This window comes from Coregonus lavaretus (genome assembly GCF_964263955.1).
Source record: "Coregonus lavaretus genome assembly, chromosome: 19".
Classification (NCBI taxonomy): domain Eukaryota; kingdom Metazoa; phylum Chordata; class Actinopteri; order Salmoniformes; family Salmonidae; genus Coregonus; species Coregonus lavaretus.
In genome coordinates, this window is record NC_140006.1 from 14,805,665 (window position 1) to 14,822,745 (window position 17,081).

The 17,081-nt window shown below is 45.4% G+C and overlaps 1 protein-coding gene across 1 annotated transcript in view; it reads right to left on the bottom strand.

The window, feature by feature from the left end:
• Positions 1-501: 501 nt before the first annotated feature.
• Positions 502-17,081, bottom strand: part of LOC311146779 (uncharacterized protein) — a 29,627-nt gene continuing 13,047 nt past the window's right edge. Inside the window, exons 22-38 of the mRNA XM_084183359.1 lie at positions 16,929-16,997; positions 16,758-16,829; positions 16,581-16,649; positions 16,421-16,489; positions 6,932-6,979; positions 6,764-6,847; positions 6,600-6,668; positions 6,433-6,504; positions 6,272-6,331; positions 6,043-6,117; positions 5,792-5,851; positions 5,599-5,661; positions 5,428-5,511; positions 5,311-5,350; positions 5,141-5,192; positions 4,608-5,022; positions 502-4,475 (exon numbers count right to left, since the gene is read on the bottom strand). Of these exons, the coding sequence (XP_084039485.1) occupies positions 2,727-4,475; positions 4,608-5,022; positions 5,141-5,192; positions 5,311-5,350; positions 5,428-5,511; positions 5,599-5,661; positions 5,792-5,851; positions 6,043-6,117; positions 6,272-6,331; positions 6,433-6,504; positions 6,600-6,668; positions 6,764-6,847; positions 6,932-6,979; positions 16,421-16,489; positions 16,581-16,649; positions 16,758-16,829; positions 16,929-16,997 (3,150 nt within the window). The 3' untranslated portion in view covers positions 502-2,726. The remainder of the gene's footprint in view (positions 4,476-4,607; positions 5,023-5,140; positions 5,193-5,310; positions 5,351-5,427; positions 5,512-5,598; positions 5,662-5,791; positions 5,852-6,042; positions 6,118-6,271; positions 6,332-6,432; positions 6,505-6,599; positions 6,669-6,763; positions 6,848-6,931; positions 6,980-16,420; positions 16,490-16,580; positions 16,650-16,757; positions 16,830-16,928; positions 16,998-17,081) is intronic.

The window sequence follows — 17,081 nt, forward strand, 5'->3', positions numbered from 1 at the left end:
GCCTCAAGGCCTTCATCAGAGCTTTTGTGAGTTTTTTTAATTAGCACCCTTATGTAGACATAGCCCCACCCACATCCGTTTCACGCATTGAATGGTCTTGGAGTTGAGGGAAAACAAGTAAGTGCTACCAAATATAACAATGTGCATTTCATAAATATTCTAATAGTGTATACATAAACGTATTAAACACCAATGAGGACATTGACCCACTAAACAAGTTTTCATAAATCATTGGGTACAGCGCAAGAAATACATCAGAGTAATCTGAAATGGGGGCATTAATTCATATTCACAACATACATAGGCATTTCATCATTAAGACCTTTAGGAAATAATGTCTGAAGGTTGAAAATCCAAAAACATTCTCTTTTGCTCAGAGTATTATTTATATAATCTCCCCTGTCTGATATCTTAACTTTCTCCATGCCACAAAGGTAGAAATGTAATGTTTTAGGTCATTAAAATTGTCACGTTTGTTTAAAGACGGGTCGGAACAAGGCGCAGCGTGATATGCGTACATGTTTATTTAACGATAAACACACGACAAAACAACAAAGGAAACGAAACGTGAAGTCCAAAGGTACAACACAACAAACCTTACACGGAACAAGATCCCACAACTAGACAGTGCCAAAAGGCTGCCTAAGTATGGGCCCCAATCAGAGACAACGAGCGACAGCTGCCTCTGATTGGGAACCACACCGGCAACATAGAAATACACATACTAGAATACCACACATAGAAAAGCACAACAAGGAATATACACACCCTGACTTAACATATACGAGTCAGGGCGTGACAGTACCCCCCCACCAAAGGTGTGGACTCCGACCGCACAACATAAACATAACAGGGTAGTGGCCGGGTGGGCATTCCGCCTCGGAGGCGGATCCGGCTCCGGGCGTGACAACCTCTTACTCTCCGCCTCCCTGTTTCGCCCCTGGTCTGGTCTGGACCTCGGCGCGCTGCTTCCCCTCTCCTTCCTCCCGTGATACGCCAGGCCACGTCTGGACCCTGGTGTGGGAGACCCCGAACCTGGAGAGGGGCTGACGTCATGGTCTGGACTGGAGCCGCTGACCGGAGCTGGACACCGGTGGAGCGGACTGCTCTGGCTCCGGAGTGGAGCCGCTGACCGGTGCCGAACCAGGCACCGGTGGAACGGGCACGGGCCGTGCCGGAATGGCGACGCGCACCACTGGCTTGGTGCGAGGAGCAGGAACAGGCCGGGCCGGACTGGCGACGCGCACCACTGGCTTGGTGCGAGGAGCAGGAACAGGCCGGGCCGGACTGGGAACACGCACCACTGGCTTGCTGCGAGGAGCAGGAACAGACCGGGCTGGACTGGGAACATGCACCACTGGCTTGGTGCAAGGAGCAGGAACAGGCCGGGCCGGACTGGGAATACGCACCACTGGCTTGGTGCGAGGAGCAGGAACAGACCTGGCCGGACTGGCGACGCGCACCACATGCTTGGTGCGAGGAGCAGGAACAGGCCGGGCCGGACTGGGAACACGCACCACTGGCTTGGTGCGAGGAGCAGAAACAGGCCGGGCCGGACTGGGAACACGCACCACTGGCTTGGTGCGGGGAGCAGGTACGGGGCGTACCGGACTGGGAACCGGCGCTGGAGGTCTATGACTGTCTCCGTCCTTTACACTCCGCGCCCCATCCTCCTCCAGTGAGGACTCCTCCTTGAGCCCCCATGAGTGCAGTGGTCGGGGCTCCTCTCTGTCGCTCCCCGACCACCCTTTTAGCCCCCACATTTTTTTTTCTTGGGGCTGTCTCTCCTTCTCCACCCTGATCCCTTTCAGGGCCTCCATCTGCCTTGCCAGTTAATCTCTTATCTCCCGCCAAGTCCATACTCTCTGCTCCTCCACCTGTGTCCAGGGTGTCTGCTGCTCCTGGGCACGCTGCTTGGTCCTCGTTTGGTGGGATCTTCTGTCACGTTCGTTTAAAGACGGGTCGGACCAAGGCGCAGCGTGATATGCGTACATGTTTATTTAACGATAAACACACGACAAAACAACAAAGGAAACGAAACGTGAAGTCCAAAGGTACAACACAACAAACCTTACACGGAACAAGCTCCCACAACTAGACAGTGCCAAAAGGCTGCCTAAGTATGGTCCCCAATCAGAGACAACGAGCGACAGCTGCCTCTGATTGGGAACTACACCGGCCAACATAGAAATACACATACTAGAATACCACACATAGAAAAGCACAACAAGGAATATACACACCCTGACTCAACATATACGAGTCCCCTGAGTCAGGGCGTGACAAAAATGTACTGCGACTGGATAATCCCTGTCATTTCTCCTGATTGAACTTTTATGTTCACAAATTCTCTGTTTGAGAGAACGAGAGGTTTTACCTACATAACAAAGCCCACATGGACATTTAATCATGTAGATAACATGGGTGGTGGAGCATGTAATAATGTCATTTATTTGGAACCGTTTTCCTGTATGTGGGTGGCAGAAATATTCACACTTCATCATACAACAATCTTTACAATGAACTTGTTTAAAAAAAGTTTAGAAAATCACATTGTCATGAAAAATTTGTATAAAAAGGCACATTTTGGAGTTCCATTGCTCTATCAAATATTAAAAACACAATGACTGTCTTTCTCTTAATATGTCCCCAAATAAATCATATAAAACCAAACACTAGGTTAATCCCTTTTAGAATACTTCTTTAAGTACTCAGTTAATAATGCATCAGATGTAAAATTGGCAGATAGGTTTGGAGCGTGGACGAGAGCCTTGGCGTAGAGGCTTCTGCTCAGCATCACAATCTCTCTTGTTCCTTTCAACATCACCCTCCTTCCTGTCCCTTTCACTCTGATGAACCTCCCCATCTTCATTTCTGATGCCCCCCTCGCTACCACATTTTCTTTGCATTTTCTTAATCTTACTCCCACGCTTTTGCTCAGCTCTTTCCCGCTTACTCCCCAACTCCCTGTCTTTGTTTTCCCTCCTGGACATGCTCTCTGTCACTCCTTCCTCCTTAAAGGCCCCTTTAGCTGTCTCTCTCTCAACCCCACTCTTTCTTTTCACCTCAGATTCCTCCTTTGTCTTCCCCCTCTCCGAGTCTCCCTTTAAGTCAGCACTGTACTTATCTTTACTTCCCCTATCCATCTCTGCTCTCCAGTTCCTAACCCCCCTCTCTACCTCCCCCCTTTGAGTCTTCCTCCTTCTCTCCATTTCACCTGTTTCAGTTATGCTCCCACTCTTCAGATCTTTACTGCGTCTTCTCCCTGGAACAATCTCTGGTATTTCATCTCTACTGCCTCTCTCCCTCTGACTCCTCTTCTGGATTTTCTCTTTGTCAGTCTTGCTGCTATGTCTGCTTGAGTTTCCTCTTTCAGAAGTTTCCCTCACCACAACCACTTGTATCTTAGTCTCCAATCCAGCTACTTTCTGTTCCTTCAATCTTTCACTCTTCCCCCTTTCAGACTCTACATTTTCATTCGAAATCCCTCTCTTTGTATCAGCTGGCTCATTTTTATTCCCTCTACCTTTTTGTTTTTCAATCTCGTTTGCCTTTTCTTCACCCTCCTCATTCGTACTGCCTCTGTTATTTCCTTTCTCGTTTTTGCTCTCAACATTTCCTTTTTCATTGGCGTTTCTACTCTCTATTCCTTCCTCTTTCTTTTTCCCTTTCTCAGATCCTTTTTTATTAGGAACACTGCTATTATCACCTTTCACACTACCACTAGTGTCTCCACTCTCACTCGTCCGCTCTTTCTCCATCTCCACTTTCTCAGTCTCACACAACGTCTCCAATTCGATTGTTTTACTTTTAGTTCTCGCCTCCTCCTCTCTGTTCTCTTTCTTACTATCCTTCTTTTTACTATTCTTCTCCTCCTTAATTTCCCTTTCCTCACTCTTATCTGACTCCTTCTTGCTTTTATTCAATTTCTGTTCCTCCTGGACCTTCTTGTTCAACTTCTCCTCTAACTGGTCCAGGTCCTGCTCCAGCTGAGCTAGTTTAACTGGGTCTGACTCTAGGTCATCATCCACTTCCACCTCCACTTCCTCCTCCTCCTCGTACTCTTCCAGCTCGATCCCATCTATGGTTTTCTGCAGCTGGGCTTTCACTTTGTTCAGCTCCAGTAGCCCGTCCTGCAGGTCCTTGCACATCTCTCGGATCTTGGTGGCGAACTTTGTCTTGGCGCCCTTGGACAGCTCGTGAGAGTCCTTGGCGAGGAAGAAGACGTCAAGTGCGAGGAAGAGAGCCGACATGACGCCTGTGGTGACGCTGATGGCCTTAACAGCTTTGGCGGCCCCACCTGCCGCGCCTAGAACCTGCACGGTGCTGATGAGCTTGTCTGTGTTGATCATCAGTTTCTTTCCGGCCCGCCCCCCCTCCTTCATCACATGCTTTATGTTGTGGTTCAGAGCCTTCTTGTTGGCACTCTCAGTGTACTTTTCAAAGTTCCCCTCCTGCAGAGCTTCCATACCTTCCTGCAGACACACAGAGATAAAGGACATTTGAGAGATAGAGGAGGGGGAGGAGTGTGTATGTGTATACAGTATGTGAATATGCATGCGTGTGCCAGTTAGTGAGTAAGTGAGAGAGAAAGAACAGTAACCTACCTGTACAAACTCCATACACTCCCTGATGTCCTTGATCTCCTCCTGGTAGCCCTGGATCATCTTCTCCACTTTCTTGCAGTCCATGTTGGAGTGCACTGTATCCGTGATGTTGGCCGTTGCCGAGGCGATGCTTCCAGCGGTCGCCACGGAGATGCCTACAGCGGTGACGATGATGGAGGCTCCGAAGGTGAAGGGGGCAAGGATGAGGCCGGTGATGGTGGCCACACTGCCACACACGCTGGCCACGCCTCCCCCCACAGCGGCCGCCACCGTCCTCTTGTGGAACTGGTCAGCAGCATCGGCCTGGGCCAGCAGCTCCAGGATACGGCCCTGCAGCGACGCTCCCCGCTGGTTGAAGAGACGCACAAACAGCTGAGCCGCCATGAACACACGGTCAGCCACCTGCTCCACCTCCCTGCGGGAGGGAAGGAGGGAGAGACAAAGACGTTTTAAAATGAACTTTCCATTTCAACAGAAGATGGACAATTAATTTTTGAACTTAAGCGTAAGAGACAGAGAGATGAATGACTCACATATCTGCTTCATCCTCTTGGAAATTGGATGTTTCATTCCATTGCTCCCAACCTGGTAACCCACAACACAAGAGTTAGACTTTTATCACACTTCTCCAACACATAAATATTCCCTCAGCCACTTAAATGCACGCACAGACATACAGAAATAGTTTGATGTGGAAACACACCTTCGACTGCTCTCCACCAGTCCAACAGGCCATCACTCTCCTGGAAAAGAAACAACAATGAGAAAACATGTAATTTCCAAATCAGAGAGTGAGAGTGTGAATGAGTGACAGACACACAGATATCTCTTCAGACTCCAAAAGGTTGATTCCGTCAGTGGGGTATGCTGCCATCTCCACAGGCTGGATCTCTACTGTGCTCTCCTGAAACAGACAGACACACATCAGACCACTGGACACAGGCAACATATACAGCACCAGTATGCATGATACACATGTTCTATAGCTGACCTGCAGTGGGGCCAGCCACTGCATCTCCACAGCCTCCTCAATGATAGGATCCTTATCAGAGTCCTGAGGGGGAAATCATAAAAACACAGCATCTATTTTACTACTACGGTATTACAAACGATTTTACATATAGGGGTATTAAGTGATGGACTGAGTTGGAGGGGTTGAGGAACGTAAGAAGAAATAGCAATACCCGAGCAGCAGTACGTTTTGGAATCCTTGGGAGTGTTCTTTTCACTTGGAATGACACAACCTGAGAAGCAACTTTGATTTAATATTCAACATAACAAATAACAAAATAATTAATAGTACATAGTAAAAGTATGGCCTCAATTAAAACCAACTGGGACCAGTTAAGCAACTGTATTGAGTAGTGACATGAGTGAAATCTCTGAAATCATGGGTCAATCATGGGTCGATTCACCTAAATAACTGATCACTCACCCGTCTCTTCCTCTTGATTGTCCTCCGGCGCCTCAGCTGACTACCTCCCACAGGTGTCTCTGTGTCCGTACTGTCCTAATAGAGAGAGAAAGATAGGACGTGTTAACATGACATGTTGTGTACATTGTTCTCTGTTCTGACAAGTGTGTAAACTGCATAGTAACATGTATTAGTTGGCTACAGTTGCTAATGCTACATGCTAATGCTCATGTTACATGTCTGTAATTACCTGTTGCTCGACAGGTTTAGGAGTTCTCCTGAAGATTCCTCCAAACCCTCCTTTTTTATCCTGTGTCAAAAAGACATACACAGTAAACACACAAGGCAAATTGGTGGGTTAACAAAGTGATGATAAAGGTAGGTGTAGGTAAAATAAGGTGAAAGACTCACTTTGCTGGTGGTTGTAGTGTCGGAAAGACTATCATTGCTGGCTGAAAGTCCTCTTTGTGCAGAGAGATTTTTCTACAAAAAAGATAAAGGTGTCATTTTCTAAAACATACTTAATTATATGAAATCAAAATGTATTAATACATAAATGTAAGTATACAAAATCTTACCTTAATTGTGGTGAAGTCTGAGAGGCTGTCATTGCTGGCAGAGAGTTCCTTGTACTCAGTGAGAGGGTCCTGACAAATGTAGAACACAGGGTCACCATAAACATTAATTTGATTGTACATTGATACTGTTACAAAGAACACCAGAAGAGTGACAACTTTACTACCTTAGTAACAGTGGATCGTGGGGATGGCTTTGGCGACGGCCTTGGAGACCTTTTGAAAATCCCAGTGAGTCCTCCTGTTTTGTCCTACATCAGATACAGAGGGAGTTAATACACTAACAGCTACTAGAAGTTCCAGACAACAGAGGCAACCCTTTCAGAGTAGATTACCTTGCTTTCTGAGCGGTTGTCATTACAGTCTGTTCCCAAATTTGAATCCTGAATTCAAAACAAAAGTACAGTAAGCCTCCAATGTGAATGAATCAGAGATATCTTGAAGCAGAGACCTCTTTCTCCCCTCTCTCTCCAGATGACATCCTGCGACTAGTGAGGTCTGGCCGCCCGACAACCTGCCTGCCCGCTCGACCCCATCCCCTCTCCAGACCATCTCTGGAGACCTTCTCCCATTCCTCACTTCCCTCATCAACTCATCCCTGACGACTGGCTGTGTCCCCTCTGACTTCAAAATGGCCTGAGTTTCTCCCTCCTCAAGAAACCAACACTCCCTCATCTGACGTCAAAAACTATAGACCTGTATCCTTTCTTTCTTTTCTTTCCAAAACACTTGAGTATGCTGTCTCTGATGAACTTTCTCGTTATTTCTCTCAGAACGATCTTCTTGACCCTAACCAGTCAGGCTTCAAGACGGGTCACTCAACTGAGACTGCTCTTCTCTGTGTCACGGAGGCTCTCCGCACTGCCAAAGCTGACTCTCCTCTGTACTCATCCTCCTAGATCTATCCGCTGCCTTCGACACCATGAACCATCAGATCCTCCGCTCCACCTTCTGAGGGCTAGGCATTTCAGGCTTTGCACACTCATGGATTGCTTCCTACCTGGCAGGCCGCTCCTACCAGGTGACGTGGAGTACTCTCACTACTGGTGTCCCAGAAGGCTCGGTCGTAGGCCCTTTCCTCTTCTCTCTATACACCAAGTCACTTGGCTCCATCATACCCTCACATGGTCTCTCCTATCATTGCTATGCGGATGACACTCAACTACTTTTCTCCTTCCCCCCTTCTGACACCAAGGTGGCGACACACATCTCTGCGTGCCTGGCAGATATCTCAACTTGGATGTCAGCCCACCACCTCAAGCTCAACCTCGACAAGACGGAACTGCTCTTCCTCCCGGGGAAGGCCTGCCCGCTCAAAGACCTCTCCATCACGGTTGACAACTCCACAGTGTCGCCCTTCCAGAGTGCAAAGAACCTTGGCGTGACCCTGGACAACACCCTGTCATTCTCTGCAAACATCAAAGCAGTGACCCACTCCTGCAGGTTCATGCTCTACAACATCCGTAGAGTATGACCCTACCTCACACAGGAAGCGGCACAGGTCCTAATCCAGGCACTTGTTCTCTCCCGCTTGTGCCATCAAACCCCTGCAAACCGCTGCAGGCCGCCTGGTGTCCAACCTTCCCAAGTTGTCTCATGTCACCCCACTCATCCGCACAATCCACTGTCTTCCAGTCAAAGCTTGCATCCACTACAAGACCATGGTGCTTACCTATGGAACAGCAAGAGGAACTGCCCCTGCCTACCTTCAGGCTATGCTCAAACCCTACACCCCAACCCGAGCACTCCGTTCTGCCACCTCAGGTCTCTTGGCCCTCCCACCCTTACGGGAGGGCAGCTCCCGCTCAGCCCAGTCCAATCTCTTCTCTGTCCTGGCAGCCCAATTGTGGAACCAGCTTCCCCCTGAAGCTAGGACAGCAGAGTACCTGCCCATCTTCAGAAAACATCTGAAATCCTACCTCTTCAAACAGTATCTTAAATAATCCTCCTCCTCACCTCGTCGATTTTCTCAATTGAAATAAAATATAAAGGTGGTTCTGGAAGTATTCTTATGGGTTGATTATTAGGTTGCATAAACATGATGAGTACTTTCCCCCCTCAATTTTGGCTTTCAAATTTGTTTTCTAAACATACAGTGCATTCAGAAAGTATTCAGACCTCTTCACTTTCTCCACATTTTGTTACGTAACAGCCTTCTTCTAAAATGGATTAAATTGTTTTTTCCCTCATCAATCTATACACAATCTATACCTTTGGCAGCGATTACAGCCTTGCGTCTTCTTGGGTATGACACTACAAGCTTGGCACACCTGTATTTGGGGAGATTCTCCCATTCTTCTCTGCAGATCCTCTCAAGCCCTGTCAGGTTGGATCGGGAGCGTCGCTGCACAGCTATTTTCAGGTCTCTCCAGAGATGTTCGATCGGGTTCAAGTCAGGCTCTGGCTGGGCCACTCAAGAACATTCAGAGGCTTGTCCCGAAGCCACTCCTAAATTGTCTTGGCTGTGTGCATAGGGTCGTTGTCCTGTTGGAAGGTGAACCTTTGCCCCAGTCTGAGGTCCTGAGCGCTCTGGAGCAGGTTTTCATCAAGGATCTCTCTGAACCTTGCTTTGTTAATCTTTCCCTTGATATTGACTAGTCTCCCAGTCCCTGCCACTGACAAACATCCCCACAGCATGATGCTGCCACCACCATGCTTCACTGCAGGGATGGTATTGGCCAGGTGATGAGCGGTGCCTGGTTTCCTCCAGACGTGACGCTTGGCATGCAGGCCAAATAATTAAATCTAGGTTTCATCAGACCTGAGAATCTTGTTTCTCATGGTCTGAGAGTCCTTTAGGTGCCTTTTGGCAAACACCAAGCAGCTGTCATGTGCCTTTTACTGAGGAATGGCTTCCATCTGGCCACTCTACCATAAAGGCCTGATTGGTGGAGTGCAGCAGAGATAGTTGTCCTTCTGGAAGGTTCTCCCATCTCCACAGAGGAACTCTGGAGCTCTGTCAGAGTGAGCATTGGGTTCTTGGTCACCTCCCTGACCAAGTCCCGTCTCCCCTGATTGCTCCGTTTGGCTGGGTCGGCCAGCTCTAGGAAGAGGAAGAGTCTTAGTGGTTCCAAACTTCTTCCATTTAAGAATGATGGAGGCCGCGGTGTTCTTGGGGACCTTCAATGCTGCAGACATTTTTTGGTAAACTTCCCCAGATCTGTACCTCGACACAATCCTGTCTCGGAGCTCTACGGACAATTCCTTCGACCTCATGCTTTGGTTTTTGCTCTGACATACTCTGTCAACTGTCAACCTTATATAGACAGGTGTGTGCCTTTCCAAATCATGTCCAATCAATTGAATTTACCACAGGTGGACTCCAATCAAGTTGTAGAAACATTTCAAGGATGATCAATGGAAACAGGATGCAACTGAGCACAACTTCGAGTCTCATAGCAAAATGTCTGAATCCTTATGTACATAAGGTATGTTTTTTATTTTTTATAAATTTGCAAATATTTATAAAAACCTATTCGCTTTGTGATAATGGGGTATTGTGTGTAGATTGAGGATTTGTTTAAAAAAATCTATTTTAGAATAAGGCTGTAACGTAGCACAATGTGGAAAAAGTGAAGGGGTCTGAATACTTTCCGAATGCACTTTAAATAAGGAGGATAGGTTGCTGCTGCTGGTCAGAGTCTGTGAGACAGGCATGCTGCCTCTGACTGGTGAGAGAAACAGGCCTGAGTTTCAGAGAAACAGGCCTTTTCCAATTATGTAGCCTACTGGAAACCAGTTGTTATAATACTAGCAAAGTTGTCTTTGAACACACAAAATTGAGCCCAATATAACCATGACCAATTATCACTATTTGTTTTAGAAATACTGCTCACACTCGAGATACACATCTCATCATCTTGCAATAGAAACTTTCTCCATTTGAAAAATATAATTTTCTATATAATTGTTATGAATTGACCATGTTAAATGTGACTGTACTTATTATTTGTTTCAAGTTAGCTCACATAATTAAGGGTTTGTTAAGAAGAGAGAGGAGAGAGAGAGAAAGAGAGGAGCTATTGCTCCATTTCACTTATAAGCCTTATGCAACTTTTTTCCCCCTTCACAAACCATGGCCTCTGAGCACCGGGCCAAACCAAAAGCATAATCAAATGAGGAATTGAGTAGTACTGTGTAGTGTAAAGTCACAGAAAGCCAGTAGCTTTAGTGGGAAACTTATTTCCAATCCATCAAATTCATCATGGTATATTATTGAGGGGGTCAAATTGGCCTGTCTGGCTGTATCTATTCAGGCCAGTGTATTTATCTCCTGTATATCATATTCATTATCTCTCCGTTTCTGTCCATTACAGAACCATCCCCATGTACATCCCCATGTTCATCTTCCTCAGTGTGTTTAAATAAAATTCCTGTGTGTATTAACTCTTGGGCTGCTTTATTCCCCTCTAACCGGGGGCGGTGTCATAAACCAGTAAAATACGTAGAGCCGGGTCGCTCTCTTTCAGCAATCCTCTCTCCCTACAATTTCATGTTTGCGCTGCACCTGATCCTATAGCTGTACAGCAAATCAGCAATCTGTTCACTAGCTCACCCGACCTGTGTTGATTGACAGTTTGCTGGTCCAATCCGAGGGCAGAGTGTGCATTTCACTAGCCTTGTGCATGTTCTTTTTGCAAGGGCGATGCTGCGGCTACTGTCTTTGGCTTCGTGGAGAGTAATCCACAGAGACTCTGTGCCATAGAATGAGTGACAAAACATTACAAAACCTGACCAGATAATTTCAAGTCATCAGTCTCAAGTCAAAGTCGAGTCCCAAGTCTTGAGGCTCCAAGTCCATGTCAAGTCTCTAATTTATTTTCAATCAAGTCGAGCCTCAAGTCATCAGATTTGTGACTCCAGTCAGACTCCACAACTCTGCCTACGTGTATCGTGCCCCATGAGAGGAAACAACGTGCTGGGCCATGTCTACACAAACACCTGTGATGCATACAAAACCATCCCCCACCCCCACTTCGGCCAATCAGATCACATCTCTCTGTTCCTACCCCCCGCCTACAAGCAGGAACTCAAGAGGGAGCCACCAACACAGAGAATAATGAGGCCCTGGACAGAGGAGGCAGACTCAATGCTGCAGGAGTGTTTTGAGAATACTGATTGGAATATGTTCAAAGATTCATCCACCCAGAACTCATCCTTCAACACTGAGGAATATACATCTTCAGTCACAGGCTTCATTAGGAAATGTGTTGATGTTGTACCCACAATAACAATTCAGACATACCCCAACAAAAATCCATGGCCATGTCCTCAGAAGCCCCATTTATACCTGGATCTAACATACGTCCTTTATTCTGATCTTGTCCACATTTTGATTCTGCCCACATTTTTGGACAGGTGTAGACGATAAAAAGACTAATTGTGATCTGATTGTGATCAGATCTTCCTGACCACTTCAAGAGGTAGACAGACACGCATTGTATTTGGATATCTTACATTTACATTTTAGTCATTTAGCAGACGCTCTTATCCAGAGCGACTTACAGTTAGTGAATTTTTTATTTTATTTTTATTTTTTTTAATATACTGGCCCCCCGTGGGAATCAAACCCACAACCCTGGCGTTGCAAACGCCATGTTCTATCAACTGAGCTACATCCCTGCCGGCCATTCCCTCCCCTACCCCGGACGACGCTGGGCCAATTGTGCGCCGCCCATGAGTCTCCCGGTCGCGGCCGGCTGCGACAGAGCCTGGATTCGAACCAGGATCTCTAGTGGCACAGTTAGCACTGTGATGCAGTGCCTTAGACCACTGCGCCACTCAGGAGACTTAGAAGTGTAGACGGATCTGGACAGTGAAACTATTTAAATCATCATTATCCCACCCTCTAAAATCATGGACAGGTGATGCCATTGACTTAAGGCATCAATGTCTTAAAATAAATCAATAAATATTATTTTGAAATAATATCTGTCAAACAATTTGCATACAGGGGGGGACCAGGATATTTGGTCACAATAAGGACACAGTGGACAGATAAGATGTGACGTGCACGATCAGAATGTGGATAATATCAGGACAAAGGAAGCATGTTAGCACCAGGTATAAACGAGGCTAGAGTGTTCGCTGACCAAACATCTTCAACCCGTCCTTGTCCCAGGCTGTAGTCCCCACTTGCTTCAAGGAGACCACCATCATCCCAGCGCCCAAGAAAACCAAGGTGACATTGTAGGGCAGACCCCGAAGTTACTCTTCTTATCAACTGTATGCAAGAATTTCCTCTATGTTGTCTTAGGAATTCAGCATTTTCTGTATTATCTCTCCAACCCCCATTGTGTCACCTCTGAGATGCAGAGGTTACATCCTATAAGTCTGATATCTGATTGGAGGTTAACTTTACAGTAATAGTATTGGTCTACAAATCAGTTTTTGAATCCAAACATCTCAGATGCTTATAAAAGGGTCTCCAATTCGTTGTTATTTATTTTTTGTTCCTGAACTGCTGTGGTGAGATACTCTCTCTGTTTCTTTCTCTCTCCACCCCATGGACTTTTGGGGCATGGCCTTTCAGGCTATGATTTCTCTCTCTCTCTGACCATGCTTAGAATAATGACTTGTAATGCTTGTTAATGCCTTGTAACTTAAGCTACAATACACTTGTATTTAGAATTCTGTTCTCAGATATTTCTTCATTGCTTATTACTGTAACTCAACCATAGTCCCTTGCAAATAGCTAATTATCTTTATGGAGTCAGATAAACATTTGAATAGGCTAATTGCTTAGTGATATGAGGTTTTTATAGTGTTGTGGGAAACCAAGGTAGAGTTAGTGGATAAGTGACTTGGTGCTACAGAGTCTGCATTCCTTAAGTCAAAGGAGATTACTGATGTTGATTTTAGAATGATTGATGGACAGGATATACTGACTTGGGGTAAAGGGTAATAACATCAAAGAAGGGAGTGCCCACTGATGGGTACCAGATGTGTTGAAGAAACGTGTAACAGAGTGTATATAAGCTGATATATCTTCTGTGTTCAGAGAGTTCGGAAAAGCAAGAGGCAAAGCTATGTCCTTCTGTTGTTATAACGAACCATGATACCTATTAAATACTCATATGAACTCCCCATCAAAAGTCTCTAAGTATATCCTTAATTACTTGATACCCGAGAAACTCATCATAACACTTAGTCTTATTACAAGTCGCATGTGATGTACAGTACCAGTCAAAAGTTTGGACACACCTGCTCATTCAAGGGTTTTTCTTTATTTTTACTATTTTCTACATTGTAGAATAATAGTGAAGACATCAAAACTATGAAATAACACATATGGAATCATGTAGTAACCAAAAAAGTGTTAAACAAATCAAAGTATATTTGAGATTCTTTAAATAGCCACCCTTTGCCTTGATGACAGCTTTGCACACTCTTGGCATTCTCTCAACCAGCTTCACCTGGAATGCTTTTCCAACAGTCTTGAAGGAGTTCCCACATATGCTGAGCACTTGTTGGCTGCTTTTCCTTCACTCTGCCGGCCGACTCATCCCAAACATCTCAATTGGGTTGAGGTCGGGGGATTGTGGAGGCCAGGTCATCTGATATAGCACTCAATCACTCTCCTTTGTGGTAAAATAGCCCTTACACAGCCTGGAGGTGTGTTGGGTCATTGTCCTGTTGAAAAACAAATGATAGTCCCACTAAGCCCAAATCAAATGGGATGGCATATCGCTGCAGAATGCTGTGGTAGCCATGCTGGTTAAGTGTGCCTTGAATTCTAAATAAATCACAGACCGTGTCACCAGCAAAGCACCCCCACACCATAACACCTCCTCCTCCATGCTTTACGGTGGGAACTACACATGCAGAGATAATCCGTTCACCCACACCACGTCTCACAAAGACACGGCAGTTGGAACCAAAAATCTCAAATTTGGACTCCAGACCAAAGGGCAAATTTCCACTGGTCTGATGTCCATTGCTCATGTTTCTTGGCCCAAGCAGGTCTCTTATTATTATTGGTGTCCTTTAGTAGCAATTTGACCATGAAGGCCTGATTCACACAGTCCCCTCTCAACAGTTGATGTTGAGATGTGTCTGTGACTTGAACTCTGTGAAGCATTTATTTGGGCTGCAATTTCATAGTCTGGTAACTCTAATGAACTTATCCTCTGCAGCAGAGGTAACTCTGGATCTTCCATTCCTGTGGTGGTCCTCATGAGAGCTAGTTTCATCATAGCACTTGATGGTTTTTGAGACTGCACTTGAAGAAACTTTCAAAGTTCTTGACATTTTCTGGATTGACTGACCTTCATGTCTTAAAGTAATGATGGACTGTCATTTCTCTTTGCTTATTTGAGCTGTTCTTGCCATAATATGGACTTGGTCTTTTACCCCCCCCCCCCCCCTCCCCCAAAGGGTGGCTATTTGAAGAATCTCAAATTTAAAATATATTTTGATTTGTTTAACACTTTTTGGGTTACTACATGATTCCATGTGTGTTATTTCATAGTTTTGATGTCTTCACTATTATTATACAATGTAAAAAATAGTAGAAATAAAGAAAAACCCTTAAATTAGTAGCTGTGTCCACACTTTTGACACATGTATCAGGGAAGGGGGGGCTCTGGCTGGGCCACTCAAGGACATTCAGAGACTTGTCCCGAAGCCACTCCTGCTTTGTCTTGGCTGTGTTTTTAGGGTCGTTGTCCTGTTGGAATGTGAACCTTCTCCCCAGTCTGAGGTGCTGAGCGCCCTGGAGCAGGTTTTCATCAAGGATCTCTCTGTACTTTACTCCGTTCATCTTTCCCTCGATCCTGACTAGACTCCCAGTCCCTGCCGCTGAAAAACATCCCCACAGCATAATGCTGCCACCACCATGCTTCACCGTAGGGATGGTGCCAGGTTTCCTCCAGACGTGACACTTGGCATTCAGGCCAAAGAGTTCTATCTTGGTTTCATCAGACCTGAGAATCTTGTTTCTCATGGTCTGAGAGTCCTTTAGGTGCATTTCTGGCAAACTCCAAGCAGGCTGTCATGTGCCTTTTACTGAGGAGTGGCTTCTGTCTGGCCACTCTACCATAAAGGCTTGATTGGTGGAGTGCTGCAGCGATGGTTGTCCTTCTAGAAGGTTCTCCCATCTCCACAGAGGAACTCTGGAGCTCAGTCAGAGTGACAATCGGGTTCTTGGTCACCTCCCTGACCAAGGCCCTTCTCCCCCGATTGCTCAGTTTGGACGGGCGGCCAGCTCTAGGAAGAGTCTTGGTGGTTCCAAACTTTGTCCATTTAAGAATGATGGAGGCCACTGTGTTCTTGGGGACCTTCAATGCTGCAAAAATGTTTTGGTACCTTACCCCATATCTGTGCCTCTACACAATCCTGTCTTGGATATCTACGGACAATTCCTTCGACCTCATGGCTTGGTTTTTGCTCTGACATGCACTGTCAATGTGGGAAATTATATAGACAGGTGTGTCCCTTTCCAAATCATGTCCAATCAATTGAATGAACCACAGGTGGACTCCAATCAAGTTGTAGAAACATCTCAAGGATGATCAATGGAAACAGGATGCCCCTGAGCTCAATTTCGAGTCTCACAGCAAAGGGTCTGAATACTTATGTAAACGAGGTATTTCTGTTTTTTATTTTGAATACATTTGCAAAAATGTCTAAAAACCTGTTTTCGCTTTGTCATTATGGGGTATTGTGTGTAGATTGATGAGGATATTTATTTATTTAATCCTTTTTAGAATAAGGCTGTAATGTAACAAAATGTGGAAAAAGGGAAAGGGTCTGAATACATTCCGAATGCACTGTATATCCCATAGAGATGAATTTATATTCAATCTCAGGACTAACATGTTTACCTCTTCTGGTTGGGAGGCTTCAGCAGTTTTAGGAGCCTTTTTGAACATTCCACTGAATATACCTTTACCCTGAAACACACGGATGCAGTTTAGAAAGTGTAACTAAAATCATGTCATCTGGAGATCAAGTTAGCGGAGTTCTCTTCATACACAGTCTTACCTTAGGGTTGTTGTTGTCAGAGAGACTGTCATTACTGACTGAGAGCTCACTGTTCAATGACTGCTTGTCCTATGAGACAATCAAGTGTTACTATAACAATCACCAAAAGTTATAAATATGACTGACTAGTCATGGTCAAATTAAGAGCTAATGTAGTCATGTGTAGTGATACTTTACCTCTTCTGGTTGAGAGCCTTCAGCAGCATGTTTAGGAGATTTCTTGAACATTCCACTGAATTTACTTCTCTCCTGAAACACACAGCGATAACTGATAATGGTAATATCCTGCTACAGGTATCTGGACATCTATTCTACTGACCATAGATAATACTCAACAAACCAGCTCACCTTAATAGTGTTGTTGTCAGAGAGACTGTCATTACTGGTTGAGAGCTCACTGTGTAATGACCGCTTGTCCTATGAGACAATTAAGTTCTATTTTAACAATAACAACGGTTAATAATAGACTGATAAATATAATTAATCATGGTCAAATTAAGA